Source organism: Leguminivora glycinivorella, chromosome 3 (genome assembly GCF_023078275.1).
Source record: "Leguminivora glycinivorella isolate SPB_JAAS2020 chromosome 3, LegGlyc_1.1, whole genome shotgun sequence".
NCBI classification, from domain to species: Eukaryota; Metazoa; Arthropoda; class Insecta; order Lepidoptera; family Tortricidae; genus Leguminivora; species Leguminivora glycinivorella.
The window spans coordinates 4,958,376-4,975,499 of NC_062973.1; the positions used below are offsets into that span (position 1 = coordinate 4,958,376).

Genomic DNA, 17,124 nt, shown 5'->3' on the forward strand with positions numbered 1-17,124 from the left:
GGACAGTGTTCGCTGTGGCGAACATACATTTCAAAAAAATCTACTGGTCACATTTTCGTCTTTTTTTTATATTTCTTTCGACTCAAATTGTAGCATTGTATTGTTTTAATTGGTAGAAAATTAATTCATTACTGTCACAATATTCGTATGTCAGCAGTGCACGCAAAATCGCGGCAAGACGGCAACCGCGAAGTATCATCAAGTTATTTATGACATTTTATTAGATTTTTATGGTGCCACATTAATAAAAACGACATTTATCGGTTACCAATGAGGTAATTAATCGTACTAAAGAGTTTCTAGTTTAGTGTAAGTCTTAATTTAGTGACAGTGACACTTAAAAAGTCATGTTCGTGGTACCGAACACTGCCATCTTCACAGTGAAATAGTAGGTTTGTTGTATGTTCGGTGTGGCAAACACCGCCAGCTACGCAGTGTTTGAATTCCAGGGTTGCATGTTCGGTGTGACGAACATTGCCAACTTATCGGTGGACCTTATACCAAATTTTTATTTCACAAAAGAGCACAAAAGTAAATTAAATTACATTAATATGACGTCTAAATAAAAAAATGATTAGCTAACTCTAACCTAATTACGCACATCCCGATGCAAAAGTACCTATCCCTGTTCTCGCCGCGTTACCGTGTTGAACCGCGATGGATGTGCATCAGGAAGGTCCTACAGCGAGGATTCAGACCCCTTTTCTTTTTCCCTCTTCCCCAAAAATACTTTCTTAGAGTAGATTCATCCATTATCATTCATCCAAGTAAAAAATTCTCAATACTCTCATCCGAGGTTCGCTTCACTCAAAGTGTAGTTAGGCATGCACTTTTTGCCCTCGGTGTCAATAAGTCCAATGGGCCTGAGGGTCTTCCAGCTATTGTGCTGAAAACGTGCGCTGCGGAGCTTATCCCCAGTTTTAATTCGCGTTTTTTGGCATTCATACTGCTCAGGTAAATGCTCGTCATCCTGAAAGACTGCTTCAGTCCATCCAACCGCAAAGAAGGGTGATCGCACAAACCCTACACACCGACGGCCCATTGAGGCCCAGATGAGAGAACCTCTCTTCTCTCCAAGGCAATGAAGTAAGTGGTTAATAACCAGCTCTTGGCGTACCTGAAGAACACCAGATTATAGTGACCGGCAATACGGCTTTCGCCATGGTCGTGGCGATGGTGATCTTTTGGTATACTTATAGTTGGGCCACCGCCATTGAGAACAAGGGAGAGGTACTGGCAGTTAGCCTAGATATCGCTACCTAAGGTTTTTGATAGAGTTTATCATAAGACGCATCTCCCCAAGCTACCCTCGTACGGGCTCCCAGAAAGGCTTTGCACGTGGGTCGACAGCTTTCTACCTGGGTGAAGCATTTCAATTTTCATCGACGATCAATACTCAGAAATCCGGCCCATTAACGGAGGTGTACCCCAAGGATCTATCCTATCACCGACCCTGTTCATCCTTCATATCAATGATAAGCTAGAAACTAGCAATATCTATTGCTGCTATGCGGATGACAGCACAGATGATAGCCAGTACACAGGTCGTGCAAATGCCTATCGTGAGCAGGTTTTGGAAAGCAGAATGCAACTTGTGTCTCAAATCGATGCCTCTCTTGAGCAGGTATCCGAGTTGAGTAAACATAATCTCGTCTAGTTGAACCCCAGTAAGAAGTTTTGCGCATTTTCCGCATATAAAACCCCATTTGACATAACATAACGCCTAAATTCCAGGACATTCCCCTTACCGTGTCCAAGAGTATTGGATATTCGGTGTCAACATTACGAAGGAGGTCTAGTTTCGGGGTCACAAAGTACAAAAAGGGCACACAAAGTGTAGACAATACTTTTATGTTCATTTTCTACGAAAAATTTGTATGTTTCTTAACATTTATACAGCAAATTATTTCACACTTTTAATTCTTGATTAGCTGGCAGTGTTCGCCACACCGAACATAATTTTCCTGAAAAACTGAAAGATTATGATTTTTTTAATTATTTTTTCGGGGCTCCTTATGACCCATAAAAATAGTATTCAACAAAAAAAAACGGTATTTTTAATGTTTCTATGTCTGCCAAATTAAGGGTTAAGAGACTCTCGCTAGGTGGCTGGATCAAGGGTCAGATGCAGAAGGCGGTGATCTTGGACACAGCGCGGATAGTCCGACGGTTCGGTTCCTCTCTCTGTAGCCTTAACCACCGGTAGCTTGGGACCTGCCCCGCTGCTGGCGGCACCCTAGGTTAGGTTTCTATTAATGTGTTAACGGCGACTCTTATCTTGACCAAGGGGTTCCACCAAGGGTTGGTGGAACCGTTGGCCACATGTGTACAGCGGCCATGACAAAGTAGATTTGTATACAAGCTGTCAGATCAATCTGAAAATTCATAATAAGAGCATGTGTGGACAGCAAAGAGTTGCAAAATTGTATGGAACTCCGTGCATTATGATTTTTCAGATTATGAATTTTAAGACTGTCTGTTGCCGGCCTAATGTTTCACGTTGTCACGTGAAACTACCGTCCGTAAACCGACTTTACAGACAACCAATTTTTTTTATTTTACTTTTATACTCATATTGTAAAAAACCTAGCCTAAGAGAAAATATAAATAAATCTATTATAAATTAAATGTTGATGATAATAATATATCTTCAGAGAATAATCTCTGCATAATGCGAAGCAACACGAAAAACAATACGGTAAAATATTTCATAAAATTTTTACTAATTTTGTAGGCGATTAATCCACAGTACTAAAGTCTGGATCGAGTCATTTATGCCGCTAAATAGTAGTGGCAAATTAAAAAAAAATGTAAGCGCCTACTACGATTATCGTCCCATAGACAATATTAATTTCGCGCCTTTTCTAGTGACAAACCTCGTGCTGCGCATGTTACTGGCAGCCTGAGATGCCGCTCAGCGCGCGTCTTTTGTTTATAACTATATATTCTGTCAAACAAGTCTGTCAGTGAATGGGAACAAAGAAAACTATAGGTATCCTTTTCTCTAGCACCCTAAAGAAAAGGAAGCATATAGTTTTCTTTGTTCTTATGTACTGACAGACTTGTTTGACAGAGTATAAACTGTATAAATAATTTTCTCCGATCAGTCAGTGCTCTGTCAATTATTGAATGGTTAGATGCACATTTTTTGTAAATATAATGTGGAAATAACATTTCATAGTAAATAAACTGTGTACTGCATAAATAATATCTTACATAATTTTGTATAAAATATTGGTGTATTATATTATTTGAATGAATAGAGTGTAGCGGAACGCTTGAATGTGTTGTATACCTTTGCGTGGCAGTCAGACCTATTTTATCAGAGTTAGTGTATAAATTAACTTAAATAACAGTGAAATACTTATAAATGGACTAATTAATAATTAAACTCAGAGATCGCTTCTATAAGTAAAGAAAACTATCGTGTATTGTGTGCCATCTGCTACTTTTCTGAAAATTGTGGCAAAATGTAATTTAAGAAATAGCTTTTTTTCACAAAACCAAGTTAATAGGCAAACGACTGTAAATGCAGTAAACTATGTAGGTATATGAGAATTCTATGTAAAAGTTGATTATGAAGACTGAACATAATTATAATGAATGTAAGTGAAATGTACGTTCATGTGTAAGCGACTAAGGATTTTTAGAAGATACACGGTGGCGGCAGGAGAAGCGGTAAGCAAATCATTTAAATCACTATAATTACTATTTTAAAGCTGTACTGACTTACTGTAAGGACTTACGCTGTCTTAATCCGAATACGAATGCCTACTCTGACTCCGATGGGTTCACCTGACACCACCATCTCTTGCGTTATCCCGGCATTTGCCACGGGATGCTCATGGGAGCCTCGGATCCGCTTTGACAACTAATCCCAAGATTTGGCATAGTCACTAGTTTTTACGAAAGTGACTGCCATCTGACCTTCCAACCCAAAGGGTAAACTCGACCCTATTGGATTACTCCGGTCTCCTCACGATGTTTTCCTTCACCGAAAAGCGTCTGGCAAATATCAAAATGACATTTCGCACACAAACTCATTGGTGCGAGTTGGGGTTCGAATCCGCGACCTCCGGAACAAACGTCGCACGGACTTACCGCTACACATTTTTAGAAATTCCAAGAATTGATCTAGCTGACGTCTAATCGCTACGTGCATAATGGGTGCTGTCCTTATTTTGTGGGCGTTTTAAATAATGAATACTTAGATATCATACACGAAAGACAAAACGACAAAGCCCACCCGGATAATTTATATAATTTATTATAATTTTCATATAGTAGTATGACTACTTGAAAAACAACAAATCATAAAAATATTTAATAAAATAATTTGATTTGTTCCCTAGTTGTAAAGTACCGCGTTGCGTTTCTCCGCCGGGGTTTTGACACCTTTTCTAAAAAATCATCCCTAAAACTTAGGAAACATTTTAGTCCGTTCTAGCAAAAAACTCCATTTAGTACTATATAACGGCTCGGCCACGACATTGGTCTAAGCGCGACAGCGGTGAGCGGCGGCCATACATTGGAGCGAGACACAAAATACAAAATACAAAATCATTTATTCAGCAAATAGGCCACGGGGGCACTTTTACATGTCAACATTACAGAGTATTCATTAAAGTTAAACAAATGAAATTAATAGAAATATTAACTAAAAATATTAATCATAAGCAAAGTAGCTATACACTGATATAGAATTAGAGATGTATAAAGTCTCTAAATGTCATATTATTACTAACTATAATCAATACATAAAGAAAGTGCAAACAGATACAAAGATAAAAGAAATCTATAATACTTCAATAGTTGTAAAAGACTGAATATTACAAGTAAAAATATTATACTTAATCAAATAATCCATGGAGATGTATAGCGTCTCCAAGAGTCAAATTTTATAAAATTAAAATATTTAAAAGTAAAAACCTTTGTCAAATAATACAAAAAAAAATACAGAAAATGAACAGCTAAATTACACATTTCAAGAGATGTACAAGTCTCTAGTTGTCAATCATTAAAGAACAAATCAAGTTTACAAATAAGGGCCAATCAAGGTTACAAATTAAGTTTAAAAATATAATCAAAATCTCAGAGATGTATAAGGTCTCTAAGTGTCCAAAAAACTAACATTAACTTAATCAAACGACAACAAGGTCATTAAAGTAAGGAATCTATTTTAAAATAAAATATAATCAAAATCTCAGAGATGTATAAAGTCTCCAAGTGTCCAAAAGCTAAAATTAACTAAATTAAACGACAACGTGATGGTCTCTAGTGTCATCCTTAAGACATTACTTACTTAAGTTTAATTCTTACAAGAACCGAATGTAGTGTCTCGCAATCCGCTCAAAAGTAAAGTTAAATAATCTAACAAAACATGTGGCCCAGGTAAGCTTGAACAGACCAGTCTCCACAAACAGCACCCGTTCACGAGTATGACGCGTATCTCAGCCATCGCCTCCCTCAACCTCCATTCGGGAAGGTGGCGACCCGATCAACACGCCACCGTAAGCAAAGACTTTTAAGCGAGCATGACATGTTCAAGCTAACAGCAAATTGACAAAAGAAAAATCGACACAGTGAGACACGACATTAAGCTTGTAGGTGACATTAAAGAGGGCAACAATGCCTAGTATAGCTAATTAATTAATTAATTACATGCTCAACGTGACTTAGAGATGTAAAGGTCTCTAAGGGTCAGTGTACTATCATACTTTAAATAAATTTTATATAACTACGCTATATAATGAAAACAAAAATCTTAGAGGTGTATAAGGTCTCTAAGCGTCCTACTAACATAACTAATGATACAATACAATCACATGAGAAAAATTACGCTGTGTCATTTTTACTGGATACTAGTACGGTTGTATTACAAACTTCTGCTACCATAATCAAGCTACTGGCTTAAAGGCATTTTTATCATCTATAAAATCATTTACCGTATAGTAAGCTTTACCTAGCAAACAGCGCTTAACATGTGACTTAAATTTGCCGAGTGGCAAGTTCACTACATCAATGGGGATTTTGTTATAAAAACGTGTACAGTTCCCAACGAAAGACGTACTAACCTTACGGAGACGGTGGAAGGGCACGGCAAGTTTATGTTTGTTTCTAGTGTTATAGTTATGGATATCACTGTTAAGCTTGTATTCATGGATGTTTTTCCTAGCATACATAATATTCTCAAGTATGTACTGAGAGGCAACGGTAAGAATGTTCACCTCTTTGAATTTCTCTCTTAGGGAAGCTCGAGCGCCCAGTCCATATATGGAACGTACAGCTCGCTTTTGCAGCACAAATATCGTCTGAATATCTGCGGCTTTACCCCATAACAGAATTCCATACGACATAACACTATGGAAGTAACCAAAGTATACCAGCCTGGCCGTCTCTACGTTTGTTAGCTGTCGGATTCTCCTTACTGCGTAGGCAGCTGAACTAAGTTTGTTAGCTAAAGTAGCAATATGTGCGTGCCATTGCAGTTTTGAGTCTAAAGTGACTCCCAGGAAAACAGTTTGGTCTTCAAACTCCAGCGTATCACCTTTTATTTGGATTTTGCTGTTATTTATCTGCTTGACGTTAGGTAACGCAAACTTGATGCATTTGGTTTTCTTGGCGTTCAAAAGTAGATTGTTTGCCGTAAACCAGTTAACTATAGTTGATAGGGCATCATTAATACTGTCGAAGCTATTTTCCTTCCTGTCCACTTTGAATATAAGAGAAGTGTCATCCGCAAATAACACTATATCATGTCTGCCTTTAACAAGAGTGGGTAGGTCATTAATATATACTAAAAAGAGGAAGGGACCAAGAATTGAACCTTGAGGCACTCCGAGGGCTACCGGGGACCCCGCCGAATGAGTTCCATTAATAACTACTCTCTGAGTCCTATCCGACAGATATGATGAGACTAAGTCGAGGGCACCGGCTTTTATCCCGTAGTGGCTTAATTTTCGTTTTAAATTTTCGTGATCTACGCAATCAAATGCCTTGGACAGATCACAGAAAATTCCAACAGCATCTTGAGCTTTTTCCCAAGCGTCAAAGATGTGCTTTAGGAGTACCGCACCAGCGTCAGTGGTTGATCGACCTTTGGTAAAACCAAATTGATTGCTATCAAGCAGTTTATTTCTGTTGAAATGCGACAGCAGTTGATTTAAAATAAGTTTCTCAAACACTTTGCTTAATGCAGGTAGTATTGAAATCGGCCTAAAGTTCGTAGGATCTGTCTTCGTTCCTGATTTAAACAACGGGATAATTCCTGATTTAACAGCGATGGGACTTTTCATTCGCACGTATGGCTGCCGCTCACCGCTGTCGCACTTGTCCAATGTCGTGGCCGGGCCGTAAGTCCTTCGGTATAGACCACAAAAGATTCGAATTTCATTGATTAATAAACGCGGCAAGGCATACAGTCAGCTGCAGAGAAAAGTAGACCCCCTTGCATGCAAATTTGTATAGCAGGGGGGTCTCCTTTTCTTTATAGTTGACTGTACACTGCACGTAATAGTATTTCCCATGTAACAGCAACATTATGCCTCTTATTTCTTACTAGCTTTTGCCCGCTCGCGTTAGAAAGAGACAAAAAGTATTCTATGTCACTCTTCATCCCTTCAACTATCTCAACTTAAAAAATCACGTCATCACTATTATTTTATTTATTTATTTATTTTTATTTTTATTTCAAATATGTTACACAGTATGACAGTAAAAACCAAAGCACTGAGTAACTAAAAATACATAAGAGCAAAAAAAATAAACACATAAAAGTAAGAAACGTCATCTAGATTTAGGTGACAACGTAACGTCGAGGCTTCGTTGCGTCGTCTGTCCGGGCGTACAATTCGGCAGGTTGCCCCGGAACCGTCGAAAGACTACACCCTTCGGCCAGAAGTCTGCACTCGCGATGGTGTCCAGCAGCGGCCGCGGCACGCGCACAACAAACGAGCTGAAGTGCACGTAGCGGCGCGACTGCAGCTGCTGCACCCTCAGCGTGAAGCCAGTCTTCCGGCGAACGTACTCCACCACTTCGTCGGCCACGGCGGAGTAATGCAGGCGAGACACGTAGAGCGGCTTACTTGGTGTGGCGACCCGAAGACCAGAATTAACCGGATCCGCAGTGCCACTCACAGTCTTACGAGGCGCCCTACGCGCCTTGCTTTTCCTTTCCACCAATGTGAATCCCTCCGTATCTACATTGGTGCGGGAGGACTTCTCCTTAAAAAGAGCCCGTGATTCACATTTCTTAGAAGGCGTGCTGACCCGGTCAGCTGCTGGCTGCCGGCCGGTGACGCTAGCGTATGAACGCTGACGTAAGCTCGAAGGGGCAGGCGGTTGCACGCGCGGAGGGCGCGCGGGCGGCGGAGCGGCGCTTGCGACACTTTTTACAGCGTCAACAGGTAATCGAACTGACTTGACACGTGTGTCAGGTCGCGAGTCACGTTCGAAATTTGAAGCGGCCGGCTGAGTTGGGACATTCCGCAAACATGCTATTTCGTTGCGTAAATCAGCAATGGTAATAAGGCTGGCTTCAAATTTGCTACTCATTTCGGCTAAACTTGTTTTAAGGACCTCGATTTCCTTAAACAAGCTGCTAATGTCGAGATTTTCCGGAATACACGACGTCGTCGCCACGAACTCCGGAATCCGGTCTTGATTCTCCCTGAGGATTTTCTTTATATCTTCAAGGGTCTTCTGTCCGTTTTCATCCCCTCGTCGATGTGGAACATAGGTGCCGGCAATCCCAAGGGACTGGCACAGCACTTGCTTAGCTTCACAGATGTCATCGATGGTGAAACTCGACGCACGCGAATTCATCTGGACAGCCGTCTTCGCATCCATCGCTCCTTCCAGTACCAGCTTGTTTTTGCGTTGAAGAAAAGCGAGGAACTCGTTCACGATAGGTTTATTCTGCTGAGAATCACCCATCGTGTCTATTTACTAGCGGCGGCCGCGCCGCGCCAATTCACAATTTATATTTAAATATTAAATACATCAATGCGTCTACGTTGCAGCGCGCATTGCACACGACTATCAACTATGAATGCGCCAAAAAAGCAGTAAAAAATGTTGCAGTGGGAAACACTAAACTTATGAACAGGGAGCCTACAGAAGAAGCCACCAGTAGTAAGCTCTTTCTATCGTTCTTCAATAGCGTAGCGTGATACTGATAGAGAAAGATAACTAGGTACGATACGGTGCGGAGAACTATTGGTATCTTGTCTACGCAGTGAGAAACATCGTCTAGCGTCAGCGTCATTGTATTTAGTTAAATTAGTTAGTTTTATTGTCCATTTTCCGCAAGCCGATAACCATTACCTATTTTGGCGGGAAATGACGATGTAGATAGCACTACTTTAACCACCCCAGCTCCTCTACGAAACCTGACAGTGTTTTCAGGTTGCTAAATACCTCTTTCGGTGTGTTAGGCGTACTAAGTATTTGTTCCTATGTACTTCTACCTGATTACACTCCAGAAAGTGTTTTGTTGTCTCTTCTTCTGCAAATAGTCATTGTGTTAAATTATATAAGCTATATCAAATTTTTTTTTATTAAGACGCAACAGGAGGGGTCAATTCTCCATACAAAAGCTCTCGACCATTTCCTCCCTAGTTTTTAAAGATAGAGCAATGATTTTTTCAACACAGATTATTATTATTTGTATCTGTGTCTGACCGTTTTTTTATACTCTTATTTTTAAAGACGCTAGAGCCCATTAAAATTTTCCAAGAACGCCCGTGTTGATTATGGTGCAAAAAAAGGTGTGGTAGGTATTCAAAAATGGTAATAATGTGCCAAAAAAACTAAACGGTCTGATACAGATTATTTTATTGTTATTGAGATTCACAAATTTCATTACGATTGATTAAATTTTGAAGGAGGAAACAATTTTAAAGATTTTTTCGCAATATCTTTTAACTGAGTTGTTCTTAATTGACTACCTATATTTTTTCGATAGATCTAGTTAATAACACTAGTAATAGTAGTACTTTAACCAAAATTCCCAAATTCAAAAGGGGGCACCTTTCCATTGTAGCATTTTCGGTCCATTTGCGTCTTAAGGTACATGAAATAAGGATGATAATAATAACCTATAATTATTTTATTGGAGAGGTATATTGTATTATGTTTTTTTTGTATTTTACCTTTTTATTCAAATATTATAAACAACCTAACTTAAGACGTAAAATGAATAAAGAGAATTACCTTAAGACTATAGGTAGGGTAAGATTTTAAAATTTAATAGTAAATTTTTATCTTAAATTTGAGGGTATCGCAACGTATGGTTTATAAAAGAAAATAAAATCAAATCAAATACAATTACATACATTTTATTTGTATTTTATACATCAATATTCATAATAACTCAAAAAATATATAGGCTACCATTAGTTTACTTGTATACGTACTATGTAGGTCCAGTTGAGTATAAAACTATAGTTACTTTGGCACAAAATTTGCCGATGTAAGCCAGCGTTCCCACTTAAGCGTCGCGTGTCTCGGGGCGCGCAACGACGTCCGCGCCACGCCGCCTGAATGTAATTAAAAAAACCGGCCAAGAGCGTGTCGGGCCACGCTCAGTGTAGGGTTCCGTAGTTTTCCGTATTTTTCTCAAAAACTACTGAACCTATCAAGTTCAAAATAATTTTCCTAGAAAGTTTTTATAATGTTCTACTTTTGTGATTTTTTTCATATTTTTTAAACTTATGGTTCAAAAGTTAGAGGGGGGGGGACGCACTTTTTTTTCCTTTAGGAGCGATTATTTCCAAAAATATTAATATTATCAAAAAACGATCTTAGTAAACCCTTATTCATTTTTAATTACCTATCCAACAATATATCACACGTTGGGGTTGGAAAAAAAATATCAGCCCCCACTTTATATGTAGGGGGGGGTACCCTAATAAAACATTTTTTCCATTTTTTATTTTTGCACTTTGTTGGCGTGATTGATATACATATTGGTACCAAATTTCAGTATTCTAGTGCTAACGGTTACTGAGATTATTCGCGGACGGACGGACGGACGGACAGACAGACATGGCGAAACTATAAGGGTTCCTAGTTGACTACGGAACCCTAAAAACGTCTCCTCAGTACATTTTGTATAGGAAGGACGTAAGACGCGCCCCCAGGCGGCGCGGCGCGCGCCACGCCGCCGCCACGCCACCTGGGGCGCGTCTTACGTCCTTCCTATACAAAATGTACTGAGGAGACGTTTTTTTGAATTACATCCAGGCGGCATGGCGCGGACGTCCGTTCCGCACCTCAGGACATGCGTCTCTTAGATGTGGCCGGTCCCTAAGCTTTTCGCAATGGTAAAAATAGGTACTTGAATTAAAAATACATCACCATCATAAATTGAAGATAATCTCTTGTTGGTGGAATATTTTCCAGCTATTTCTATCCTGTGCCAGCTCTTTGACTCTTTGATCCGACACGACCACTTTTTTATAACTATTCTGGAGGGGCGGATAGGACGTAAGAGATGTCGAGGAAAGCCCAGACGCAGCTATATGGACCAAGTAAAATAAAAAGTAGGGACCGTGTCGTATCAAAGAGTCAAAGAGCTGGCACAGGATAGAAATAGCTGGAAAATATTCTACCGACAAGAGATTATCTTCAATTTATGATGATGATATATTCTTATTTCAAGTACCTACCTAATCTACCTATGATAGCAAGTATGCGGAATAAAAGATCTTCTAAATATACGCTGCGCTGCGCGGTATGTACATATATGCGTGCCGTTTACGAGAACCTACGCAACACATGTAAGCAGATGAGTATGATTCATTCTTGTTCATTCTCTCCCGCTTGCATGTGTTGCGTACGTACATGGTACGCATACATAAGTACATACTGCGCGGCGCGGCGGCGCACGTTTGTTAAAAGAATTATTACTGGTGCCGTAGTCGAATGGCATTTCTGTGACGCGAAACGAAATCGAAACTCCGCGGAAGGTAGTCGGCCTCTGTACGCAAGGGCGATAGAGCGTTTGTGCCATTCGGCTACGTACCCTGGTCAATGGTCAATTGGTCATAATATACTGTACCGCCTACGGACAAAAGGGTTCAAGGTTGAACACGCCAAAACTGAGGCATATAAATTCATTTGCTGCTTCGTTATAATAAAAGGTATAGAATTTTTTTGATGCCAAATAAATCGTAAAAAAGTATAGTTTTTAAATATATCAGTTACTTTTGTGAAAGATTTATATATGTAGCGATATCGAACAGGCAACTGAAACAACGTGAACTTATTTTGCACGAAAACACAAAAAATCTAAAACTCAGCTACAGGGATGTGGGTAAAAGATTAAAATTTCCACAATCCACTGTTTGTTGCATATTGAAAAGGTTTCGGGAACGCCTAACTTTAGAACTAAAGCCAGGAATTGGTGGGTTGCAGGGTATAAAGGATAAAAACCGGCCAAGAGCGTGTCGGGCCACGCTCAGTGTAGGGTTCCGTAGTTTTCCGTATTTTTCTCAAAAACTACTGAACCTATCAAGTTCAAAAATATTTTCCTAGAAAGTCTTTATAAAGTTCTACATTTGTGATTTTTTTCATATTTTTTAAACATAATTATGGTTCAAAAGTTAGAGGGGGGGGACGGACTTTTTTTTCCTTTAGGAGCGATTATTTCCGAAAATATTAATATTATCAAAAAACGATCTTAGGAAACCCTTATTCATATTTCAATACCTATCCAACAATGTATCACACGTTGGGGTTAGAATGAAAAAAAATATCAGCCCCCACTTTACATGTAGGGGGGGTACCCTAATAAAACATTTTTTTCCATTTTTTATTTTTGTACTTTGTTGGCGTGATTGATATACATATTGGTACCAAATTTTAGCTTTCTAGTGCTAACGGTTACTGAGATTATCCGCGGACGGACGGACGGACGGACGGACGGACGGACGGAAAGACAGACATGGCGAAACTATAAGGGTTCCTAGTTGACTACGGAACCCTAAAAAAGAAGGAACGCTGATGTTACCTCGTGACGTGGCTAAAAAGTAAAGATGTCCCAATCGTATGTTCAAAAGGTGAAACGTAGAGCAGGGCTAAGAAGTTTTAAAGCACAAAACGGCACCAGATCGGAATATAAGACAGAAATCAGCAGCAGAAACTCGATTGAGAAACTATACGAAAATTTATTAACAAAATTTGACTGCGTTCTGATGGATGGTGAAACTTACATAAAATCCGATTTCTAAGAAATCCCTGGCCAAGAGTTTTATACTAGCAAAAGTAGCACAGAGGCTCCCAAAGACTGTCAAATAAAAAAAGATCTAAGTTTCCAAAAAAAATACCTACTTTGGCAGGCAATTAGCAGTTGCGGGAAAAGAAGCAGCTCTTTTGTCACTACCGGAACAATAAAGGGCAGCATCTATCAAAAAGAATGCTTACAAAAGCGATTACTTCCGTTTATTAAGAAACACCACTCCTGGCCTTTATTTTGGCCAGACCTTGCCAGGTGTTACTACGCGAAACCAGTCATGGAGTGGTACAAAGCAAATGGTTTAGCCGTGGTACCGAAATATAGCTATCAACTAAATTGCCTAGAACTCCGGCCTATCGAGGAATATTGGAGTATAATGAAAGGGTTTCTTAAAAAGAGAGGCGGGGAGGTTAATTCCGCGGAGGAGCGGCGAAAACTGTGGATCTGGCGACAAAGAGGTATCCTGACGTGATGGTGCAAACTCTTATGAGTCGTGTTCGAAGAAAAGTACGATCGAGGGCTTATTCGTCGAGAAAGCTTGACTAATTATGGTTTGCATTTAAAATACATTAAATTTGCTCATATTTAAATCAAACATCTTTTATTTATTTATTATATTTTTTTTATAATAAACATTTAAGTGTGCCCCATTTTTGGCGTGTTTAACCTTTAATCAACTTGACAGACAGCCGTGTAACCAGTTCCCATATCGCACGCGTTGACTCCTCTCCTTAGACGAAAATAGCCTTTTTCGCCCCATATCCTGCCCCACGAGTTCTTGATCAGCCAGTACTGTTTACCGTTTTCTAAAAAAAAAATATGAATTTTATTTTAATTTTTCCTTAATAAAAACCGAAACTTCTCAATAGATAATCAGACTTTAAAAAGTAATTTAGTTTTTATTTTATTTTATAAAAATAGTGACCAAGGCAATTACTGGAATTAGTTGCCAAACCAACCTCAGGTCCACATGAGCCGTGGCAAAAAGCCGGGATAATGCAAGAAATATTGGTTACATGGTTACAACTCAATTATAAAAAAATATTTAAGTTGAGTTGGGAACTATAAACTTGGTAAAAAGATAAAAAATGCAAAGCAGCCTTTCTTCCCGTACATATTACAATCGACTGTTCGATATTGGTTCAATTTTATTGTGCTATGGGTTATAAAATTCTTCACAATTTCGTTTTCTTTCAACTCTTTAATTGCAAAGTTTGGCACAAAAACTTGAGCAGCCGGCGTATTATGCTTCTAATTGTATTTATAATTTATCCACGTCGATAAAACATCTGTAACTCTCACATTGACATAATCGCCAAAGCGTGGCGGATACTTCATCCACATAGGTAAGTGATAAAACGAGGAGGCACACTGACATTTTATCCCGCCAGGCGGCGCCTGTGCAAGTGTCTAGGCATGTCACTGTCATTCATATGTGTGAGAGAAAAAAAAGAATCATCTTCTCGCTGTCTCGTATGAAATTCTTTATCTGTGCAATGGACTAATAAAGTGTCGCCATCTGTCATAACCTTTGAGTGTGCCTAGTAAGCATATTACGCATTACGCGGGCAGTTCCTGTGCTCTGCTTTCCGATTTTTGCAGTAGAGGCGTGAGTTTATTTAGATATTTAATAGTATTTCAAGTAGTTTTTTAAATGAATTCTTACAAACCTTCTCCATATCCCACCAAGAGTACGCCGTGGTCAATTTGTTGTCCAATGCATAGGTTCGGTTCTAGTATTCCATGTTTATAAGTAAATAAATCTTCCGCGCTTAGGGCTGTCAAAATGAAAGTAGATGTCAAAGATTACATTGTTTATTTTGATATTATCGCATACTTAAAGGGTTATTAATCTAAGCCCCACGGAACATATTGTATATTCATATGGTTTAATTAAAAATACTAGCTTTATTTCGTCATACAAAATAATTCTGCAGGCATCGTGTATACGATTAGGTTTAGTAAAACGTTTTAATATTTATAACACGTTGTTCTGTCGTAAAACGCTCCATAGCAAATTTTCCATATCTATCACAAACAAATTTTCATGCAGCGCCGCCAAAACAAAATGGCGGCAAAAATCACAATATGTACGCATAAAAAAAACTATTTAGACTATGTAAGGTACCCACCAACTGAAAGAGGTCCATATTTTGCCAACAGTTTTTTAAGTTGCTCTTCATCTTTGATCTCCACTTCTCTGCCATCTAACACCGAGGCAATCGCTAAACTCTTATTATCATGGCAGTGGTGTTTTCTGGGTTTATAGCGATAGTTTTCTTCCTTTTCTAACTTTTTCTCTCTCCTAGCTAGTTCCCTGTAAGTAAAGTTACAGTTATTGCACTTGCAGCATAGGTATTAACTTGCTTGTTGTACACTGTGGTCCCTGAAAAACTCGAAAGATTTTTCTATCTCAAAGATTTATCATTCTCTTTCTACTACTATATTGCCGTGTTCCTCTAGTTCCCAGGAATCACCGTCACTATTGCTGCCCCAGTCACTCTCTGGTTACAAATATATTGCCGCGCTCCTCTAGCCCCCGAGCTAGGAGTCACTTGCCAGTTGCCACCATAATTGCTGTCTCATTCACTCTCTAGCTATACATTTATATAGAAAAGCACATGTAAGTATTAAAAATAAACTCACTTAAAAACTTGGTGCATGATCCCCCCCCAGCATGTTCCTAACCATAGACAGTCGAGGGCCTGTCCTTCGGAGAAGGCAAGGCATTGCTTGTGTTTGAGGGCGTATTGCCCTTCAATTTCGCCTGTAAAAAAAAAATTCGTTTCAACTGGCAGAAACAGATCAATTATGGCTAACAACAGTAACTGTAATATCATAAGGCTACTATTTAAATGATTAAAAAAAGTTTTAATGCCACAAGCTTTGCAACTAAAAAAACTAGTTGAATAAGTACCAAGAAAATGTACCTTATAATAAAATTCACCATTAGTCATTTGCCACGCTAGGACATTAATTAGCTCGCGAGATGCCTCGCTCTGTGCTGCATTTAGCTAAAGGCATTAATATGAGAATGGAAAGAACGTATATATAGAAAACAAGTGATAATTAGTTACCAACAGCACTGAAGATATAGCAACTACCACACATTCCTTGGTCCTTAACATGAGTAACTACATGTGCGTCTCTCCAGTCCAACTCGTCCGCAGCCTGGGGCAAATCTGGGAGCACCGTTTTCGTTCTATTCCCACTTGGGAGTTTGAAACCAAGGTATTGCTCCCGCTCGTCAGCTTTTAAATCAGCAAAGTGGTTTACTGCGAACACGGTGTCAGGGAACATAGCGTTTTGTTCATTAATAACCTTCAAGGTTTTCTTGAAAATTTCGAGTCGTTCGTAATATTCCCTTTGGTCATATACTTTATCATGCTCTTGAATGAAGTCCTTGAACAGGTTTTCAGCATCTTCTAATTCGTAGTATGGTTTTTCGTAAATCGCTTGGACCGTGCTGCTAGCGAGGCAGATCGTCGCAAGGACAATCTGTTTAAACATGGTATTCGTTTGCAACTATCATATGAGCCTCCAAGAACGTTATTAGTGGACCCACTGATAATATTATATATTAACGCAGCCTTTTATACATAAAATACCAATTGCATTGTTATTTTGTGTTTATAGTATTTTCATATCTAAACATTTTTGAGATTGCTTAAATAAGTTTCATTTATTATATTCATTTTATCGGATTTTATGAAGAAAATAAACCATGAAATACTTACAGTAAATATTTTACTTGTATTTTACGATTAACATTTTTGAGATTTCGTAAATATTATTAACGTACCTACGTAAACTATACTGCGCAGATTTTTTTACTATTACACGTAAGTATACATTTTGCTTTAGAATAAGTTCATCATTAATGTAGT

The 17,124-nt window shown here is 38.8% G+C and overlaps 1 protein-coding gene across 1 annotated transcript; it reads right to left on the minus strand.

Moving 5' to 3' along the window:
- Positions 1–13,811: 13,811 nt before the first annotated feature.
- Positions 13,812–16,777, minus strand: LOC125224759 (probable cysteine protease RD19C). Its single transcript, XM_048128209.1, has 5 exons — positions 16,315–16,777; positions 15,884–16,004; positions 15,370–15,554; positions 14,908–15,015; positions 13,812–14,043 (listed from the first exon to the last, which is right to left on the minus strand). Exons 1-5 carry the CDS (start codon positions 16,745–16,747, stop codon positions 13,907–13,909), a joined length of 984 nt encoding a protein of 327 aa, XP_047984166.1. The 5' UTR covers positions 16,748–16,777; the 3' UTR covers positions 13,812–13,906.
- Positions 16,778–17,124: the final 347 nt, after the last annotated feature.

Bases quoted from the DNA above. Each gene is read 5' to 3' on its own strand.
- LOC125224759 (XM_048128209.1), bottom strand. From the start codon at position 16,747: ATGTTTAAACAGATTGTCCTTGCGACGATCTGCCTCGCTAGCAGCACG. The intron at 16,005-16,314 runs GTAACTAATTAT...TTTTTTTTACAG, and splicing joins CTATATCTTCAGTGCTGTTG to GCGAAATTGAAGGGCAATAC. The intron at 14,044-14,907 runs GTTTGTAAGAAT...TTTTTTTTTTAG, and splicing joins CTTGGTGGGATATGGAGAAG to AAAACGGTAAACAGTACTGG.